The sequence below is a fragment of the Mycteria americana genome, chromosome 3, assembly GCF_035582795.1.
Source record: "Mycteria americana isolate JAX WOST 10 ecotype Jacksonville Zoo and Gardens chromosome 3, USCA_MyAme_1.0, whole genome shotgun sequence".
Taxonomy (NCBI): domain Eukaryota; kingdom Metazoa; phylum Chordata; class Aves; order Ciconiiformes; family Ciconiidae; genus Mycteria; species Mycteria americana.
Genome location: NC_134367.1, coordinates 79,352,424 through 79,368,246, shown reverse-complemented (window position 1 = coordinate 79,368,246; position 15,823 = coordinate 79,352,424). Strand labels below are relative to the sequence as shown.

Sequence of the window (15,823 nt, the reverse complement as noted above, 5' to 3'; positions counted from 1 at the left end):
GGGCACCGTTGTGATATGGCCGCGGGCAGCCAATCGGAAAGGCCGGCCGGGCAGATCAAAGCGGCCGTCCGCCAATCAGCGGGGCCCCCCCGCCGGCATTGTGATGTCACCGGGGGGGTGTTTATGACGGGGTATAACAGCGGCCCCTTCCCCGCTCCCGCTCGCTGGGGCCGCGGAGGTCAAGTGGAGTCAGCCCCGGCCCCGGCCCCGGCCCCGCCGCCGCCGCTCGGGGCTCTGCCAGGGCGCCTGCCCCGCCAGGCGGGCGCGGGGCCAGGATGAGCTCCCCCGGCACGGAGGGCGCGGGCAAGCCCCTGCAGTACCGCGTGGACCACCTGCTGAGCGCCGTGGAGAGCGAGCTGCAGGCGGGCAGCGAGAAGGGCGACCCGACGGAGCGGGAGCTGCGGGTGACGCTGGAGGACAACGACCTGTGGCTGCGCTTCAAGGAGCTCACCAACGAGATGATCGTCACCAAAAACGGCAGGTAGGGCTGCCGCGGGCCCCGCGCCCTCCCGCCGCCTCCGGCTCCGGCCCCGGCCCACGCCCGCCTCCCGCGGGGGCGAGGGGGGCGAGCGGGCCCCGGCGGCGGCCGCCCGGCTGAGCCCGGGGGGCCGGGGCTGCCCCCCGCCGTGCCTCGCGCCTCCGTGTCGCCCCGCAGGAGGATGTTCCCGGTGCTGAAGGTGAGCGTGTCGGGGCTGGACCCCAACGCCATGTACTCCTTCCTGCTGGACTTCGCGGCGGCCGACGGGCACCGCTGGAAGTACGTGAACGGGGAGTGGGTGCCGGGCGGGAAGCCGGAGCCGCAGGCGCCCAGCTGCGTCTACATCCACCCCGACTCGCCCAACTTCGGCGCGCACTGGATGAAGGCGCCCGTCTCCTTCAGCAAAGTCAAACTCACCAACAAGCTCAACGGCGGCGGGCAGGTAAGCGCCGGCACCGGGACCTGCGCCGGCACCGGCACCGCGCCGCCCTCGCCCCGCTCAGCGGGGCTGGGCCCACCCGACCCGGTCCCGTCCCGTCCCTGCGGGGCGGTGGGGTCCTGCCGAGCCGCCGCTCACGCCCTCCTTAATGCTCGTTTTTATGCTGCTGTTATCAAACGGGCTGGCGTGGGGTGGGTCGCGCTTCCCCTTCCCCCTCAGCACGGCGTTCTTTCAGCAGAGCTGGCCTTTCCGCCGAGGATGGGTGTCTTCGTGTTTCGACTTTCTTTTTTGAAATGTCTCTCCCGTCTGAATATGCCAGCGGTGTTGCAGATGCATCTTTCCGGCTATTTATCGCCAACGTGTTTGTGCCAATGCGAGCTGCCCTGTCAAGTAACAGGGATGAGGATAACTAGGCAAAAAGTTGGGGTGTCTGACTGCAGCGTTCCTTTCCTTTCCTTACAGCTTCGGTTTTAGGGTTTATTTGTACCCGTTGCCTCTTTCTCCTCTGCCGGGAAGATGGATCATTAGATACTTTAAAACCTGAGTGCTTTCTGTGCCTGCCAGCGTCTGCCGCCACTCTGTCACTGCTTACCTGCTCTGTCCGTTTGCTCGCAGATCATGCTGAACTCTCTGCACAAGTATGAGCCAAGGATTCATATAGTGCGAGTGGGTGGCCCACAGCGGATGATCACCAGCCATTCCTTCCCAGAGACCCAGTTTATAGCCGTGACGGCCTACCAGAATGAGGAGGTATGCACAGCAGGGAAGAAAGGATGCAAGTACCAGGAGGTTTCAAGCGGCAAAGCGCATGTTACAGAGCAAAATAATGGATCGCATTTCACGTTTTTCAGTTCTCTCTGTGCTTTGTTTGAAGCTAAATAGAAAAAAACGAAATTACGATATGTAAAAGCCCTATGAACGTATAACAGCGCAAAGTTCTGGTCACTGTCTCGATATGTACCACAAATTCAGTGCAGGAGAGTAATTCTTAAAAGATTCTGTGGGGCAAACAAGTATGATAAGAAATACAGTTGTCATTTTCAGCTACCCAGTGAAATAACTGGATGTGCCATTTTCAAAACTGGCCTTTCTCTGCTAGCCAAAATGCACGTCTATGTTTAATGAATCTGTAAATTACCAATCTTTCTGAGATTTTTTTGATACCCGTTCTGCTCTGGCTTGACATGTGAAGCTTTTTATAACTCTCTAGTCTAATACCTACCTTTCTTAGCTGCTTCCTTAGCTGATCAATAAACCCAGGCAATTCAGTCTCTTGGAATCGGGCAGAGGGACTAATTCCTAGCCCTCTGCTAATACTTCAGACCTTAGGAGCTGTTTAATTGATGTCCATAGGTTGGTATTGCGAGCCTAATCTTATTTCTTCAAAAATCTGTGACTTCACTAACTTCAATGGATAGTTCTAATTCAAATCCTAACATCTGTATGATAATGAATGGTGATACTTGCAAATAAAGATATTTGTTGTTGTTTTTAGATCACAGCTTTAAAAATTAAATACAATCCATTTGCAAAGGCATTTCTTGATGCAAAAGAAAGGTGAGAACCCTTAACTCAATTCTAAAGTGTGGATTTTTTACATAGATTTGTAAAAGCATATTCTTAACTAATACAACACGTTTTCTTTTATAGAAGTGATCACAAAGACATGATGGAGGAAGTGGGAGACAACCAGCAGTCTGGGTATTCACAGTGTAGGTTTCCTTTCATTCTGTATCATGACCGTAACTTTGATTTCTTCCATCTCATCTGTTAAGTTAAGCAAAACTTCAAGAGCGGTGGTTGCTGGCTGGCTTGTTAGTTCATAGGGCAAATAATGTTACCAATCCTTATGATTGTAGTTCATGCAGGTTTATGGTTGTATAAACATTATGATCTGTGTGTGTGGTTAAGACTTCTGTATTACATTCAAAATCCTTTAATAGAATCTTGCAGTTACCTTCATGTCCAAAAGGACAGCTGCCTTTGTATACAAGGAGAGCAATATCCATATGGACATGGAGACAAAAGTTTATTTCAAAATACAGCAGAAAATTACTGAAATGGTAGTTAAGTTTTAAGTACTTTAAGAAAATTAGGGGCGTTTCTTAAAAAGTTTTTCCAGGTGAATAAAAAGCATTACTATTTTAATGATTCCTGTTTTAACAGATTATTGCAAAAAAACGGCTGCAGCCTGTAAAGGGGGAAGTTGAGTTGCAGTAGGAATTATTTTGTTTCAGTGAAAATGCTTAATTTTTAGGAGTTGTTCTTAGCAGTCTGAGAAACCTCAGAGCTTAGCTAGAGATTGAGACCCCCAAAGAGCAATTTAAAACTGGAGATTACACTAACAATTGCTGAGCACACGCTACCCACGTAAGGGAGGGTTTAACCATTTCGGTGTTTCCTTACAGTGATTGTAATTAAATGGTAATTTAAAAAATAATGTTAGCTTGACATGGGGCTTTTTCTAAGCTGTTGTCTAATTTTCCTTCGTAAGATCATTTAAGAAAGTTGTAAAGATCCCGATTTTTCAGCCATGTTGAAACTGTTTCCTTCCCTGAGTGTGCATTTCCTTGCTGACTGATTATTTATCTCGTTGCTCTGTGATTCTTTCCCTGCCTGGCTGCATCACGTACCCATCTTACAAACCTCTCGCTTCCCCACAGTAGGTAGTTGGCTTATTCCTGGGACTGGGACTCTGTGCCCACCTGCCAATCCTCACCCTCAGTTTGGAGCCCCGCTGTCGCTCTCCCCTGCTCACAGCTGTGAAAGGTACTCATCGCTGAGGAACCACCGTCCTGCCCCCTACCCCAGCCCCTACACCCATAGAAACAACTCGCCAAGTAAGTCTGACGTTGCAGCTCTGTGAAAAAGATGGGGAATGAGCCGAGGGATGCGAGCTTTGAGCAGTGGGCGTATCGAGGGATGCCACGGAAACTGAGGTTGCTATCTAGCTCCGTTTGCACAGGGGGCTTGGGGCCAGCATTGCAAAGAAACGGGGGTGATGAGTACGTGTCCCCAGTCTCTTTACGATGGAATTACTGAGGGTGCAGAACTGTCTCTGCTAATTGATTAGATTATATTGTGCTGGCTTTGTCTTGTGCTCTTGAATTCTTGTAACCAGCAAGCTTAAACTTACTTTGACTTTTTTTTTTTAAGTTTGAAAGTGAGGATTTTAATCATTAGTTATAGGAAATGCAATGAAATGAAGAAGTATGTCTGGTTCTGTTAGTGTCACGTGTTATTAACACGTAATAATTGAGGGCCTGATTCTGTCAGTTTTACTTGCCTGTTGCTGTAGTTAACATCAGTGCATTAAGGTTGTTCTCAGTGACAGTGTCACAACTGGATACACAGAAACAATACGGAACGGAGTAAACTGCAGAGCTATTCAGAAGTTGTGCTCAGAAATAGCCAGATAGCTTAAGGCTTAGTGCCTTAAGTCGTAGGTACTTAAGGGAGAGGAGAGAAGGGCATTTTTAACAGTGATTTTTTTTTTTTAAACTTTTTTTTCTTTCTTCTGGCAAAGACCTGTTAACAATTTTTGTCCTTCAGCCTGGATGGATACTGAAGGTTCCCATTTAAAAAAAATACTTAATATTTTCTATTGTGAAGTAATACACAGGCTTCTAGATGCAGCCTGACCAATCTTGTATGTAGCTTTGTAGTTCATTTTGAAGTGGAAGACGAGCTTTCTGTGGATTTTTCTTGCATCTTGGAAATTTTATGCAAGTTTTATGACTTGAAACAGAATAAAAACCCAAAACACCTCCTGTGTTCCTTCTTGTTCCCTGGTCCTCAGCAAGGAACCTCTTCTCCTTCCCTTAGCCAGCTGCCACAGCGACTTCTTTCTCGCTATGGATGGCTGTACAGGATTCCCTTTACAGCTTCCTAGTGCCTTTGCCTTGTTGGCCAGCCAGTTTTGTTCACAAGCTGAGTAGTTTAAGCCACAGTCCCAATCACTCCTGATGGTGCCTAAGGCAGACTTCAGAGCCCGTGGTGGCATGCTCAGCTCAAAACTGGGATGTGTGATCCAGCAATATGCTTGTTATCCAGGGCTGCCAGACTGTTACTGCCAATGTAGATGACGGACATAAAGAAGGTGCCCTGGAAGAGTGATTGGGATAGTGTAAGGAGCCCACCTCTTCCCACTGACTGAATAAAGAAGCATGGGCTGAATTAGCAGGTGGTTTGAAGACAGCTTTTTGGCCGTAGATCCTTCATAGAAATTAAGACTTTAGTTGTAAGTTGAGCAAAACAACACATCAGCAGGGGCATGCCAGTGAAAGTGTAAACTTGACAACTGGTAGCTGACTTCATTTTTCTGTGTGTGTGTGAAGTTTGCTTTTTTGCAAGGCAGCAACGGGGAGGGTAGTTTTAAAGCTATACATTGCATTTGAATACAAGACTGTTATTTAGTCTGATTCTAGTGTGTTTAAGTTCGTGCTTGTTTTCTCAGCAGCCTATGCCGATAACTCCTCTGCCTGCCTTTCCATGCTGCAGTCCCATGACAACTGGTCTTCTCTAGGAGTTCCCACACACACGACGATGCTTCCCATGAGTCACAGCACTGGCACAGCTACCAGCTCCAGGTAGGAGTCTGTCCCTCAGCAGCCCTCAAATCACTGTATTGATCCTTTCTGGGAAGAGAAGGCTGAAAAAGGAGGTAAAGAGGCACTAGCAAATTAGAAATCCTTATGGCCATGTGTGACTCATTGGCCATCCTGCGGGGGGCACTGAGAAGGACTATTTACAAGGAAAAGATTGAAGAAACAGATAAAAACTTTTTTTATGTTTTGGAAATGTAGATACTTGTGACAGCAATATTTGATAGATGAAGGATTGCAAATGACTTAAACATCCATTGAATTTGAGGATGCTCTTTTAAGCTTCATCTCCTCTTTGCTTTTAAGCAAAATGGTGTTTGAAAAGTTTATTTTTGATCTGTTTCATTTTAGCCAGTCACCGCTTTCCCATCCATCTCCACAAACCCTGGTTCTGCTACAAACAAAGGGGCAGTGAACTATACTGTGGAGAAGGAGCAAGTGGTTGGGGCAGTAATTCTTTAGTTGAGCGTTGCCACAGAAGCCAGCATAGTGTGGGATTATACACTTGGTGAAAACCTTTGCCATTTTGTGATCATATAAATGTATCTTTTCTCCTCTTTGTACTTTTTATTTTAATTAAACTTTTGGATCCTTTAGCACAGATTTAGTTTACAGTCAGTCCCTTGGAGCTAAACTTGCAAATTCAAAGACATACAGATAAGGTAGTAAGATCTTTGCTATTAACCATAGAGGGCTGAGGTTTGGGCATCATTCTTGGCAATTCAGATCTACCACTCTGTTTGTGGAAAGCATTTTTATTTGAACCATGCACATAGACACTTAGCTATTAATCAGAGTACGTACTACTACTACACAGTATAAAAGAGCAGGTGTTACTGAATGTAAGTTTAGTCCTGAACATACGGTAATGAAGTAAACAGGTGCTCCTAGCACTTCTTTCCATGTCTGGCCTCCAGGATACGTGTTTGGAAAGTTGCAAAGTCCACTGAGTTTCCAGTAGACTTCCAGCACTAAGAGTTGTCCAGTAGATAAAACCAGTAGAACTGGAACTGTGGGACCTCAGGGAAGGCATTTCTGCCATCCCTTTTGTCTAAGCCCCTATTTGTAAAGTAAGAAGAATACTTATCTTTTTTGCTAAACTGCTTGGGATCGATAGGTAGAAAGCGCTGTGTAGTATTACACAGCAGGACCGAACTTTTTCTCCTAGTGTTTCTCTTGAATCACCTTGTTTCTTTTAATTCATATGTGTGTTTACACATACCCAGAGGAGAGAGTGGAGGCTGTAGTGTCCTCACAAGGCTTTTTTTCCTTTTAATGAGCCCTTTCTGTAGTATCTGTGCAATCTGCAGCCATCGATCTAGCTCTTCCTCTTCTAACATGAGATGATGAACAAGGTCCTAGGAGGGCTGAACTGCTGTCTGGAGGCATCTGTCCCTCTCTGACTACAGAGGCACTCAGGGAGGATTAGGGCTTTGACAGCCTCATGGCAATGGATTCAAACCTGGCTGGGTCCAACAGCTGCTGTGTCCAGCTACCTCCATCATGTGGGTTTCCCCTGAGGAAAGCGTATGGCATGGCTCAGGAATCAGCTCTCAAACCTCTGCATTTTTCAGGCCAGCCTGTTCATTTCTCAGCTTGGCTTAAAATTTGCTAGCATACCCAGTGCTGGACCTGCCGTTGGGAAAACGGGGAGGTTAGATTTGTTGGTGGGGTGCCATGAACATGACCTCCTGCTTGGGGGTCCTTCCTATCTCGCAGTGGCTGGGAGCTTCCTAAAGAAATTCACTGTCTCCAGCAAATGAGCCCAGCTTGGGAGCTGTGTGGTGACCTGAGCAACTGCCAGCAGGCACTAGGTCACTAATAACCTATTTTATTTATCACTTTCCCTCTTTCAGTCAGTATCCTAACTTATGGTCTGTGAGTAACAGCACCATCACACCAGTGTCTCAGTCGAGCGGGATGTCCAACGGCCTGAGCTCCCAGTTTTTACGTGGGTCTCCAGCGCACTACTCTGCCCTTCCGCACTCCGTCACTGCTGCCTCCTCCGCCTCCCCCCTGTACGACGGCGGGGCACCCACGGACCTGCCCGACAGCCAGTACGATGCCTCTGCACATGCCAGGCTAGCCTCCACGTGGACGCCTGTCACCCCCCCTTCCATGTAAACCAGACCTTTTCCTACAAGACAGACTTTTTAGCTACTGAGTTACTTTAAATGCTTAATCCTCAAGGAAGAGAAAAAGGAAACGTGAAGTAAATTACAGACAAAGCATCTGCACTGCTTTGCATAGAGCATCTATATTATACCTCTTATAGTGAACAGTGCATCACTGACTTCATGTAGAGTTTACAAACCTGGTGAGTGTGCAATTCTGAGAGCAGATTCACTGCTTTTAATCTTTTTTCTTTTTTTAATTTTAAGTTTGATAGACCTAAGTTTTAAGATTTTTACTTAGATTCCAAGTTTCTCAGTGTTCTGATATATTTGGACTTGAAGTTTGGCGTTGTTCTTGACTAAGTTACTCCTAACTGTTTTTCAGTTAATTTTTTTAAATGGCAAACTTAGCTATAGTCATGAGAAGACTTTTATTAACCGTCTAGTTAGAAGCATTCTGAAATATGCACAAATGTAGCTGAGGAGTGAAGTTTTTGGAAAATCATGTGCACTAACACGTATTTGCCTCACAAATACGTTGTGTTCTTAACTGTATGCTTATTTCCTTGCTGCTGAATTAATGTCGAGACAATCTGCAAGAACTATATTCTTCCTAATAAATGCAGTATTAATGTTTGGTCTAAATTGTTTTACCCAAAAGACTCCTTTTAGAGGTAAGTTTTGCTGTTTGATCATATAGATTTCAAATATCTGTCAGCTTAGCTAAACATCTCATTTCAAACAGCCACTGTCTAATAAGGAGCCCTATCCAAAACCTTTTTGAGCCATTGAAAAAACATCACTGTTTTATTTATGGTCTCTGGCTCAGGCCTTAAGGGAGGGAATTCAACACCTGGAGAATCATTCTAATTTATTTTATTTCAATATTGTACTCTGTTGATCTATATTTATTATTTGGTGAGTTACAACTTTATTTTCTACATGTTATGATATGTAAATAATCCCTCAACCTACAGCGTACTCTTTTTAAGACAATCATATGTGGGATATGTCACCCAATGGCACATTGAACAGCATGGATGTAAGTAGTTAACTTATTGTAAGAGGGAAAGCTCTAGTTACCGATAATTTGGGGGAAAAGTGCAGATATACTAAGCTTTAAAATACACTGAACTGCTTCACTTGCTGGAAGGATCAGGTCTTGATGAAATACTTCCTTCCGGACTGATATTAAGTAATATGAACTAAACTTCTAATGCAGGCTAACCCAAAATGTTGGCTCAAAGTGTGCCCTTGGACATGTCTCTCTCCCACTGACTCTGGCAAGCACATATCCTGAGGAAAGTGAATTGTTTTGCATAAGCCATAATAAATAGCTTTTATAATGAAGTGCCTAATATAGCGAAGCAAAACTCTCTATCAGGGAATTCCTTAAATAACTCATCGATGTGTGCTCATGTGTTACAGTGGCAGCTTTAAGATGAAAAAGCAAATATTTGCCACCATTTTGGTCTCTTTGGCACCCTATGGGCAGGTCCCTGCACCTAGAAAGACTTTGGCGGGGCTTTCTCCCTGCAGAAGGATTTGCGTGCAGCTGCAGGCTGCTGTCTCCCAGAGGTACTCCAGCAGGAGACAGCACCAGAAGCAGCAGGCGGCTGCATGACTGCATTCTCTGTCAATATGTAAATATTGATCCAAGCGCTCCTATTTTATTGTGAAGGTAAATTGTGTAAATGATGTAAGTGCATTATTATTTAGACTATTTTGTAGAAATTAGCAACATGTTGTGAGTTTTTTTACTTGTATTTCAGAAGTATAATTTAAATTGGGGGAAAAAAAAAAAGAGTAAAGATTCTTAAATAAACTCAATGCTTAATTTTTGCTTTGTGGGGGGCAGTGGGAAAGGTGAAACAAATCCACGTCAGATATATTGAACCTACAGTACGTTGACCTTCCACGGAGCAGTTTCACAAATAGTTCCTGCTGCACAGTAGCTTCCGGCTGTGGGCGAAGGGTCAGAGAGTTCTTCATAACCAAATTAATGAAGAACTTAAAAGATCTCTTGAGATGCTCCTCACCTGCTTCTCACCCTCCCTTTTTTTTTTTCCCCTTTGTTTCTCCCTCCTTTTGGTAAATCCTTGACCGACTGGTGGTCAGAGGTGGTAGCTGCAACTGGTGTTGGGTGAAAGCTCTTTTCCCACAGTGACCAATTTGTAGCGTAAATGCTGCAGCTGGATGCAAACCTGGCAGGTGCTGTGGTCTGCCTTGATAACCAGATTTTCAAGGGTGTTTCTGAATAACCCTCCCCAGTAATAAATGCCTAACTGCCGCCTGGTATACTCAGCTACCGAAGGAGTCTATGCTGTAGGCTGCTCTAGCACTACAGTGACTGTGCATGTAGCTGAGCACGTAAATGTCACTTCTGAGCGCTGACACGGTGAGTGGGGGAGCCTGGCTCATGTCGCCGAGGCAGCCAGCTTTATCCTTTGCCCCGGAGCTACGTCCTCAAAGCAGACACGTCAGGGGAAGAGGATGATCAATCTGCCACGCAGGGAAAGGGACCCGTAAAGTGCGAGAGAGGTGCTAGGTCCAGGGCTGCAAGACGTTGCTTAGCACGGCCCCTGGCAGGCAGCCCACTGCGGTGCTGTCTTTGCTCCAAAGAGGCTTGCGTGGAGGACAGCCCACAGCTGCGGCCCAGCACAGAGGTCAGCGGTTTCTCAGGGTCTTGTAGAGCTTGTACTGAAGAAACAATTGCCATATCCACGTGGACAAAAAATAGTTTCTCTATCTGGTGATTTCGTTGAGGCTTGCTGAACTAACCTGCCTGCAGCTAGGGCCTTCTGGCTGTGAAGTGGAGGAGCCCTGTCCCCATTTCATGCTGCAGCTTGATGCACGGCCTTGGAGGCCTCCGTGACGCCGTTTTGATGTGCACTTAAAGCTGGCAGGAACTTTGATGCCTGGAAGCCCATGTGATGCCAACCTGGGAGCTGAACTCTGGGTCCTGAAAGAGTTCAGTTCTTAGTGCGAGAGAACTGTTCTGCCTGGTGAGCAATCTTGGCAACGACATGCGGGTGACTTCTCTGCTGGTCAATACTTGCATACTTGTTTTAGGTCTTGAGCCAAAAGCAGATGACCATGAAAATAAATTAATTACCATTAAAAGATTTCTGAGCCCAAAGATTAAGCACACATACACACAAGGCCTTCATAGATGCAGCATTGTACATCTCCAGGCAGCTTAATGCTGGTATCAGATGGATCTTACCTAGCTGGCTTTTTTGGTGTGGGTTTTTTTTTTTTCCCCTCCCATACTTTCAAATGAAAGAAACTGAAACCTTTCATGCCATTGAACGCAAGTTGCATGCCGCTTTAAAGCAGACTGAGCATTTCAACATCTAACTTTTCACTCCTGCTCTGCCACCATCTTCTTCCTGAACTGTGCTTTTTCTCTTATTGGGTTCATGTGGCCAAGCAGCCATCAAAGGCACCTCAGACTCACCTTACAAATACCATCGGGGTCGTAGTTGCTGGAGGAGCTGGGCGGTCAGACCCAGACGACTCTACAAGTACTCAAGCCGAATTTTGTGTGACTCATCCGGAGAGGCTTTTCTCACCCAAGGGCTTGCAACAGCAGCGGCGTGCTGCGTTCCTGCCCGCCGGCGTGCCCCTGGGGCTGGTGGCGGAGGCGAGGCGGAGGCACAAACATACCTGACATTTCCAAACGCTGAGGAAGGCTGGCGTGAGATGGCTCGCCTCGGCTGGGCCACCGGCGAGCAGGGCTCTGCGGTTTCCCTGCGCTGGCTCTGCCGTGGCTCTTTGCCGCTCCTGTCACCGTGCCGCTCGCCAGACAAACACTGCGGCTGGAGATGACTGCGAGGCTGGGAGAGGTCCAAATGCTCAGGGACTAAGCCCTCAGCAAAGGATCAGGACTCTTAGGAAACCTATATTGTTTACCATCTCAGCATGTTAATGCTTTTTTTCCTTTCTTTATTTTCCTTTGGGTAACGAAGAGTTGCCGGCTGCAAAAATCTGTGTGGATCCCTCAGCCTTATTGCACAGAAATGTCTTGCTCTGTCTGCAAAAGCCACGTGAATACTCAGTCCCACGCAGGAGTAAAACATGAGACTGGGTATTCCCACACTTGTCTCCCGTCTGACTCTTCCCCATAGATGTCAGTTAGATTTGTGAGTTATGTGAGATAATGCACATGAAGGTACTGCGTCACTGATGTCAATAGTCCGAGCAGTAAAAAATAATTAAAATTGAAAGTAATTAAAATAAAAAGTAACTGAAATAAAAAGTAAAAAAATTAAAAACTCCACACATATTCTTAGGCAGGTGTAAGGAAGACAATAAGCAGAAACATGTATGTTTTTTAAAATCACACACAGACCCATTCCAGTGGCTCAGATGTGTGGAGAAAATAATTTCGTCTTCAGGGAGTCTGGCTTTAGCTGCTCCTGGATTTCTGTACCTTTGGAAACTGAGATAAAGAAAATGCAGGCGTCAGTCTGAGTGGTGTGTGGTGCAGTTCCAGTATTTCTCATAGTGTCTAATAGCATCTTACAGATGCCTTTATTTCTGACAATGTCAAAAATTCCTTGAGAAGATAAGAATAAACCCAAACTCAGGTTCTCCCACTGCACACACCACTCTCATATCAACGATCTGGACATTGTGGGCTTTGAAGCCCAAGGTTATATGACTGGCTAGAGCAGTTGCTTTTGTAAACAGGGAAGCCTCAGGGCTTCCCAGAGATCTCCTCCTGGAGCCACCAGTGCTTTTCCACTCACAAATTTGTCCTTCTGTCCTTTGTATTCATCTGTACCCCTCGCTCTCCCAAGCTGATGCTGCTAGTTTTACTCTTGGGACCCACGGCAAAGCATCCATACACAGGTGGAGTCTTTGTTAGCCCAAGTGTTGGCTTATGTTTAGCATGTTTGTCATGTCTCAAGTGTGTCTACACTGCTGATGGGGAAGGGTGGGTGCTGAAACCCATTCCCAGAGATAGTTTCCCAGAGGTCTGACGTTGGCTGGCTGCAGCCTTGAATCAGCGTGGAGCAAACAGCAGCACATTGGGGCTTATATATTGCGTATCACCCCGTATGATCACACAGCTCACGGCAATTCAATTTTCAAGCCAAGCAAGGCTTTCCCCCCCGCCTCTTTTTATGGATGGCACAGCTATAATAACCTTAATATACTTTTGGTGCTGCACTCCTGACATGTTTCTGAGCCCTGTCTCCCAAGGCACCACCTGGGTGATGCTGCGGGTATGTGACCAGAGGAGTTGTCCTATAGATTGCTGGGCAAGCAGCTTGCAGCTTTTTTCTTGCCTTTCCCTCTCCTGTCCCAGTCTTGCTGCACTACAAAAGTAGGTTACTGTTTCTTGATGCTAGTAAACTAATTAACTGCCTCAGTCAGTCCATCAATGCCAATAATTCCTCTGTAATATGCAATTACCAGACTCGTACCACATTGAGTTGGAAGGGGCCTCCTGAATCCAGTTCCTTAATTATAGACAATCCCTTCACTGAGACCTTTTAGGAAGGCACCAGGGTTTGTCTCCAAACCAGTTGGTGAGATTTTGGGGAGGTTTTTGTGTGTGCCTGTGTGCCTGTGGCAAGTGGTGCTGCTTCTTTTGTTGGGAGACTGTTGCAGTCCCCTTGCTTCTCAGTGCTTAGGAGCTATCTTTTAATTGCCAGCTGAAATTTATCTATAATTGTCTTATGACTATCTGTTCTTGAGCCAAAACCTACTCCCAGCTTAAATAGTTCTTCTCCCTTGGTAGTGTTTAAGCTGATATGTATTGTTAGGCAGTGATTACTCTGCCTCTCTTTTCATAGGTTATAAAAGCCCTCTCTTCTTCTCGGGTAACTTTCTCTCTCCTGCTGGCCCTCCGTGCCTGTATGGCTCCATGAAAGGGGGAGCATGAGTGTACATGGTATAATGCACGGGCTTGCAGAAGAGCCTATGCAATGGCGTGCTGCTTCCCTACCTGCACTGAAACTAGCTATTTTGCTAACTTTGAAAACCACATTTTCATTATCTAGAGTTACATCAGTGACTGGTCATGGTGATTCAAGTCTTTCTTTTGCTATTTTTTGCTGATGAACAATGTCTCTTGACTATGACTTTGGCCCTTGTCCCAGTCAGCTTTGTTCCACTTCCATTGCTCCCCAATTGTCCAGTTTGTCCTGTGAGAGAACTCCATTTTGCTCTGCAGTAATGACATCTCTCAACCTCACATTGCCAGCAGATTTTGTCAATGATCTCTTCATTTTTGGACTAAGTCATTAATGAAAGTGCTAAACCAAGACTGGTCCAAGTCCTCTGCTAGCAGCCTTTCTCTAACCTGCCTTCCCCAATGGCTATGCCCTTACTTAGTCTATAGACTTGCAAGTCACTTGCTAATCTCCATTTGTGACTTTAGAGGATGGTCTCAGCCCTGTGCAGATGGGGACAGCAACTGCCCTGCTGGCAGTCACCTGCGAGGGCCAGAGCTAGCAGGCAGAAATGGTGCTGAGTGGAGAGATGCATTTCTATAAGGTCCCCCCATATAGCTCTGCAGATTGTCCGTGGCCCTGTCAGTGGCGTGGGAGGTTCAGAGGGTTGGAGAGGACCTGCAACATCTTAGTCCTTCAACTGAGGCCAGATAACAATAAACCCACAGGCCATACCAGCTTCCGTTTCCATCCCTATCCTTCATTATCCTTTCTTTCAAACTTTGTAGTGAAGCCGTTTGTTCTGGAAGATGAACCTCCCAAAGTCTGTCACGTGCGATCCCATCGCTGCAAGTCTTGGCCTTGCTCAAGCAGCTGCTTTCCCCTGCCTCGTAAAACCCACCTCTGGCACCTGCTCTTTGCTAAAGGTGCAACACCAGGCCTGAGCTGAGGAATAAATGTTTGCTGCTGGGTCAGGATTTCAAGTCCCCAAATTCTGGAAGAGAAATTATGTGTTTATTCCCCGAGCTCAAGTACATTCACCTGCTCGAGCCTTGTTTGCATTTTAGAGGTGACCATTCCCAAGCCTTAGCTCCCATTAGCTTTTGTGCCGTTGCCTCTGCATTACGCCTCCTCCGACTCACTGAGAACAGAAGCAGGCTAATGAATGCTTGTGAAAAGAAACCCTCTATTATCCTTAATTTATTTCCATGCCGCTCTAATGGCACAGCAGCCGCGCTTCTCTCTCTTCCCTCTGTGCACACGGGCTGTGGGCTTCTCTGCTCCTTACCCTTGGCAGAGGCTAAAGCAAGATGGAGTGTGTCAGGTTCGCGGCACTTGAGCTCTCTGAATATTAAGTGACTTCTCCTTGGAGTGTCATTCAAGGCCCAAGATATGTAGGTCAGTATGGGGAGAGTTATGTGGTTGACACAGGCAACCTGGAAAACCACTTGCTGAACGGGGAAAAGCGTGGAGAAACCTAGCAGGACACTCAGCAAGAAAACCAGAACATTTAGCAGCTCATGAACGAGATCGGCCTGTTTCTTCATATTTGTCATCTAGGATCCCTTACTATTTATGCAGGGACTGGTGTGCAAGCTGGACAACTCGTGATCCATCATGAAAGGCCTTATGGCCCTGCAGAAACTGGGCTGCATTAGGCCCATGGAGCTGGCACACAAGCGGCACTGACCCACCTCATGGCTGGCCTGTCCCTGTAGGGAGAGCAAGCAGGTGACGCTAGTTTGGGTGGGCACAGGTGGGGCTTTTGGAGCATGTGGAGCCAGCTGATTGTGTGGGAGGCTGATTTGCTAGTGGGGAAGTGAGGGAACTGCACATATATTTGGGATGTGCAGGTTAATGGTGAGTTGATCCTTTATCTCAGGAGCAGCTAGCCTGGAGCTTGCAGGTAGGTGTGGAGGAACTCCTGGGCTGGGGTTATGCTGTGGGACTGATGGCGCTGGGGGAATGAGCTACGGTGGGCTGGTGAGGTATTTTTCACTACATCCTCTTGGGGTAGAGCTGCTGCTTGGCTATGCTCTGGCTCTGTGATGGGGTGGCCAGGAGAATCTGCAGCTTGGTCTTGGGGGCTGCCCTGTGGCTCAGTCTCCAGAGGGGCAGCTTGCTGTGGTGTGGTCTTGCTGCTCCCTAGTGTGCTTAATTAATGATTGCTTCTGCCAAGAAGCTTGTGGTCTGGAAAGGTAAAGCCTTTGTGAGCCTTGCTGCAGGTATCTCTTGCCTCTAGTGTGGAGAAAATGCTTATTCTTCTGCCTTTCCTGGTAACA

General features: G+C 46.8%; 1 protein-coding gene across 4 annotated transcripts; it reads left to right on the top strand.

Moving 5' to 3' along the window:
• The first annotated feature begins 275 nt into the window (after nucleotides 1-275).
• TBXT (T-box transcription factor T) lies at nucleotides 276-7,645 on the top strand. Of its 4 annotated transcripts, none has more exons than XM_075497377.1 (8): nucleotides 276-481; nucleotides 656-920; nucleotides 1,533-1,667; nucleotides 2,413-2,474; nucleotides 2,568-2,629; nucleotides 3,584-3,757; nucleotides 5,377-5,506; nucleotides 7,378-7,645. In XM_075497377.1, the coding sequence occupies exons 1-8, from the start codon at nucleotides 276-278 to the stop codon at nucleotides 7,643-7,645; spliced, it is 1,302 nt and encodes a 433-aa protein (XP_075353492.1). The 4 variants fall into 4 exon arrangements, with proteins under 4 accessions (XP_075353492.1, XP_075353491.1, XP_075353489.1 ...); XM_075497376.1 differs by having other exon boundaries at nucleotides 3,581-3,757; XM_075497374.1 differs by having other exon boundaries at nucleotides 3,581-3,757; nucleotides 5,374-5,506.
• Nucleotides 7,646-15,823: the final 8,178 nt, after the last annotated feature.